The 4,587-nt window shown below is 43.6% G+C and overlaps 1 protein-coding gene across 1 annotated transcript; it reads right to left on the bottom strand.

The window, feature by feature from the left end:
* Positions 1 to 317: 317 nt before the first annotated feature.
* On the bottom strand, positions 318 to 4,051 carry LOC116251432 (putative pentatricopeptide repeat-containing protein At3g05240). Its single transcript, XM_031625748.1, has one exon. It carries the CDS (start codon positions 2,773 to 2,775, stop codon positions 1,048 to 1,050), a length of 1,728 nt encoding a protein of 575 aa, XP_031481608.1. The 5' UTR covers positions 2,776 to 4,051; the 3' UTR covers positions 318 to 1,047.
* Between the last annotated feature and the right edge of the window lie 536 nt (positions 4,052 to 4,587).

Raw genomic sequence — 4,587 nt, 5'->3', positions numbered from 1 at the left:
TTTCATATTTTCCAGTACTTACTGCTTTAGCAATTTAATTTGCTCCATCATGTTACATAATGCAAGGAAATGAGCAACTATGCTTGTGATCAAAATCCTTTTAGGGTAACATTTCATTTTCCAGCTTCTAAGGACGATTGTGAAATATGAGAAAAATTCATTGGTGTGAGTAATGGCAGTGTAATGTAAAGGGATCTGGTTTCAGTATGCAAATCATAGTATCTCTAGATGATGAATGAATTCATCTGTTGTCAGCTTCTTATTTACTGATATAATGTGGGAAGCATTGCTTGATCATGTTCTTCTTACAGATCAATGGTCGATTTTCTATCCCATAAAATAAGCCACTTCAGCAGCTCGCTTTCATGACAAAAAGGCTAGGGATCCTAACGCATATGCTGTTGAAGCTATTTAATTTCTTTTTTACCTGTCTTGTATCATGTCCGTGCTCCCTGGTATAGCAGTGGTATTCTTGGATGCTTAAGGGCATCATGAAGCCATGGGAACTGTAATTCGTATTTAGAGATGGAAGCATGAAGAGTTACTTCTCTTTCTTGGCAGTAGTCTTGCTCTTTGGATCTTACAGTAAAAATCATTCTGCTGGAACAGCTTAGGCATATTCTGATGTTTTCCCATGACAAAGCTGACGTCTTGTTTGTAATGATTTGTTTCTGTTTGTAAATACAACCATTATGTATGTACTATTTGGCATGAGAAGCAAGATCCGTCTCACAGAACAAAGATTTTCATTTCAGCTGGTTGCGTGTACATTCTGTAAATATCACAATTATGAGAAGCTTCTCCCAGAACTCCCTTCTCTCAGACCTCAATGGCCATACATATGCAACACCCATCCTGACTTATGGCGGGGAATGAAGCCCTATTTGGTACTAAGACACAGCTTTCTTTATAGAATTACATATTTTGGTTCATGGGACCATGCAAAACCAACTACTCAACGTAGGAACCAGTTCCTCTTCTATAACAAGAAGTACAACCTCTGCACTGCCTGCCTGTTCTCTCATGGCATTCACTTTGTCCAGAATGTCATAGACGATCAGCATCCCTGATGATCGAGCTCCATCCAGGATACTTCTTTATTCGCTTCTCTTTCATTACTTTTCTGGCCAGCTTCACACCTTGCCACCTACCTTCCCTAGCATAGACATTTGAGAGTAGCACATGGACACCAGCTCTTTCAGGTTTGAGCTCAACAATCTTTTTCGTAATACGCTGGGCTAAATCTGCATTCCTGTAGATCCTACAGCCACTCAAAAGAGCGGTGTATATTGCAACATTTGGTTTGACTGGTATTGATTCCACTAATCTCTCAGCCTCTTCAAGGAGCCCAGCACGACTAAGAAGATCAGCCAAGCAACCATAATGCTCCTCGGTTGGCTGGATTCTGTGCAGAGTTGTCATGCAATCAAAATATTCACAGCCTTTCTGTATCAGTCCTGCATGACTGCATGCAGAAAGAACAGCCATGTATGTGACTTCATCTGGGTGTACCCCTTCTCTTAGCATTTCCTCGAAGAGGTCAAGTGCACCTTTTCCTTGTCCATGCATAGCCAATCCTGCAATCATAGCAGTCCACGTAAATGCATCCTTGTGCGAAATGCTGTGGAAGATCTGAACTGCACTGTCTGTATCTCCTAACTTAGAATACATATCTATGAGAGCTGTACCAAGAGCACCACACGTGTTGAAGTTACTCTTGGTAACATAAGCATGAATTGCTTGACCCAAACCTCCGTCTCCAAGGTGAGCACATGCAGTCAAGATGCCCGAAAAGGTTACTTTATCTGGTTTGATGTTATGGAGTCGCATTCTGTAGAAAAGCCTTACGGCTTCCTTGTGCTGTCTTGCTTGATTGTATGCACCAATAATTGCATTCCAAGAGATGACATTTTTGTCAGGCATTTCATTGAACAATTCACGAGAAACATCCAACCTGCCACACTTAGCATACATGTCCAGAAGAGCGGTTTCTAGAGCAGTTACCGTCTGCATCCCACTTCGCCTAACATAACCATGAATGAATCTCCCCATCTCCAGGTCTCCCGTTAGTGCACAGGCTGCAAGAACGCTAACTAACGTGACATGGTTAGGATGGATGTTATTCACCTGCATCTCCTTGAAAACTCTTATAGCGTCTGCACCCTTGCCACAATGTGCATAGCCAGCAATCATGGTGGTCCATGAGACAACATTTCTTATGGGCATTTTCACAAACAGAAGCTCTGCAGATTCCATCCTCTCACTTGAAGCATAAAGATGTAGCAAGGCACTGGAAACAAATATATCTAGCTCAAACCCGCTCTTCACTGCATGCCCATGGATCCCTTCTCCATGTTTTGTCTCCGAGAGGAGAGCACAAGATTTGAGAAGAAACGGGTACGTATAATTGTTCGGCGACAAGCCTGCTTGCTGCATCCCCTTGAAGAAGAAGAGGGTTTGTTCAGGTTTATTGTACAGGGAGTGCCCTCTGATCATAACATTCCACATGAGTACACTAGGTTGATCGGTGCGGGAGAAAATGGTGCAGGCATAGTCAAGACAGCCATCATCAGAAATAGCACAGAAAGACAGCAACTTGTTGAGTAGAATGGTCTCCGAGGCCAGGTTTTTGGTTATCATTTGACAGTGTGTTTGTTGTGCTTGCTTGAGGCTAGTGCATGCCTGCAGGAGGCCCAAGAGGGTGTGCTTACTCTGCATGGCTCCCTCAGTTGGGTTTGCACCATGGCCTTTGTAACGGGCATCCAAACAAGCCATCAATGATTTTGTTGATGGCTACGCTTGCCTCGGAGCGGAACGCGGAATCTTCAGAAATCATACTGTTCTTTTTTATTCTTTTATAAAAAGAAACACGTGACGTTGGAGGTGAGCCGCCGCTTCCCCACTTCTAGAGTCGGCGACGCTGCCGGCGACGGTTGGGCTGCCGGAATCCAAACCTTAAGGAAGCATCTGAAAGAGAGCACCAGAGCATGTGGGTAGTTGCTCTAGTGAGACTAGGTAGCCAGCGTTACCTCGCGACGAGTGGTGGCTTTATTTGCTTTCTTCCATTACTATGTTTTATTACCATTTGCTAATTCAGAAGGCTCCCCATGCCACGAGCCCTCTGTGGGCAGGCGCTGCCGATCGCATGCATGGGGGCTCTGCAGATGGCTTCGCCAAACACATATGGGCACTACCTTTTCTCTCTCTCACGCGAGCAGGGGTTCTGCCTCCTGTCCTTCTTGCTCCCCTGCCCGGCCAGGGCCAACAAGAGAAGAAAGCAGAGAAGAAGAGGCAGACGAACGGAAAGGTTTTTCTCAAGGTGGATATGCATTACGAGTGATACGCCAGGAAGGTGAAGCGGTCGCTCGGAGGCATCGAAGGTTTGTTTGGCCATCTTCTTTTGCAAAACATGTATGAAGTAGGTGGTGATGACATGAAGTGGACAATTGCAAAGGCATGGACTGATCCAAGATGTGGCAAACTGCAGACTCTCTATCATTATTCCACTGGGAACAACATGATGGATAAGCAATTTAATTTGTTTTCGAGGTTCAAATAATTCATGTTTTGCAGCACCATATTTAGTAAAGGAAAATGAAATCACATAAATGATTCATCTCATTTCTCGATATTTTTATCTGAATCTGGTAACTGATTTTGACGGGTGCTTGTTCTGTTTATAAGGTAGTTCAATGGGGTAAATAGTCTTGCACATGCAGCTATGGACACATTCTGCCTCCCTGCAGCTATTCTGAACAGATGAACCCGAGTTAAGGTATTACTGGACATGTTAATGGGCCGGTATCATTCAGATGCCAACCGTAATTGGAATATGGTTAGTTGGATATGGTGAAAAAAATGATAAACCTGGTTTTGCTGTGTTGGTATTGAAAGTGGCCTATCACAACCCGTTGAGATGCGTTTGCCCCTTGTAGACCTGAGAAACAAGCCCAAAATTCAATAATGCACGTTTATGTACAGCATCAAGATACTGAAGTGGCCCTATTATGAAGTTGACAGGATCTGCAAGCACATGGCTCAACTGTGATCAGGCCGGGTAAGATAGGTTCTCTTTTACAGTGAATTCACATTCTATGTACATCTGTTGTGGCAAATTTTGTTTCACAAATCATGCTTAATCAAGCCTGTTTACCAGCAGTTGGGCATGGCGATTCTGTTCTGAAGTTTTGGAGACCCAAAGGGAAAAGGTGAGCGCATTGCGAACAAGGTGAATGTTAACGCTTGTTTGTTCACATCTACACTCCTAGGACCAATGACCTAGTTTTTTTAAAAGTCCAGGAATTATTACTTAGCTAGATGGACACAACTGATTTCTTGACTTTCATGAACGAAAAATGCAGGAGTAATGACACATGGTAGCTGATGGGTACACCTAGAGAGCTTTCACCTATTAACATGGCAAGGCGTTCCCGGAATGATGGAGAAAGCAATACAAGGATGGCTGAATGGTGGGAATTGGACTGTTCCTATGAGCAGTCTGCAGCTCAACCATCTCAGACACAATGCCATTTATTATTTAACATTAGCAAGCTTCATAAGCAAGACCGTTGATGCATTAATCGGAAG

The sequence above is a fragment of the Nymphaea colorata genome, chromosome 1, assembly GCF_008831285.2.
Source record: "Nymphaea colorata isolate Beijing-Zhang1983 chromosome 1, ASM883128v2, whole genome shotgun sequence".
Classification (NCBI taxonomy): domain Eukaryota; kingdom Viridiplantae; phylum Streptophyta; class Magnoliopsida; order Nymphaeales; family Nymphaeaceae; genus Nymphaea; species Nymphaea colorata.
Note: the sequence above shows the minus strand (reverse complement) of the source record. Positions and strands in the feature narration are given on the sequence as shown.

Bases quoted from the DNA above. Each gene is read 5' to 3' on its own strand.
- LOC116251432 (XM_031625748.1), bottom strand. From the start codon at position 2,775: ATGGCTTGTTTGGATGCCCGTTACAAAGGCCATGGTGCAAACCCAACT.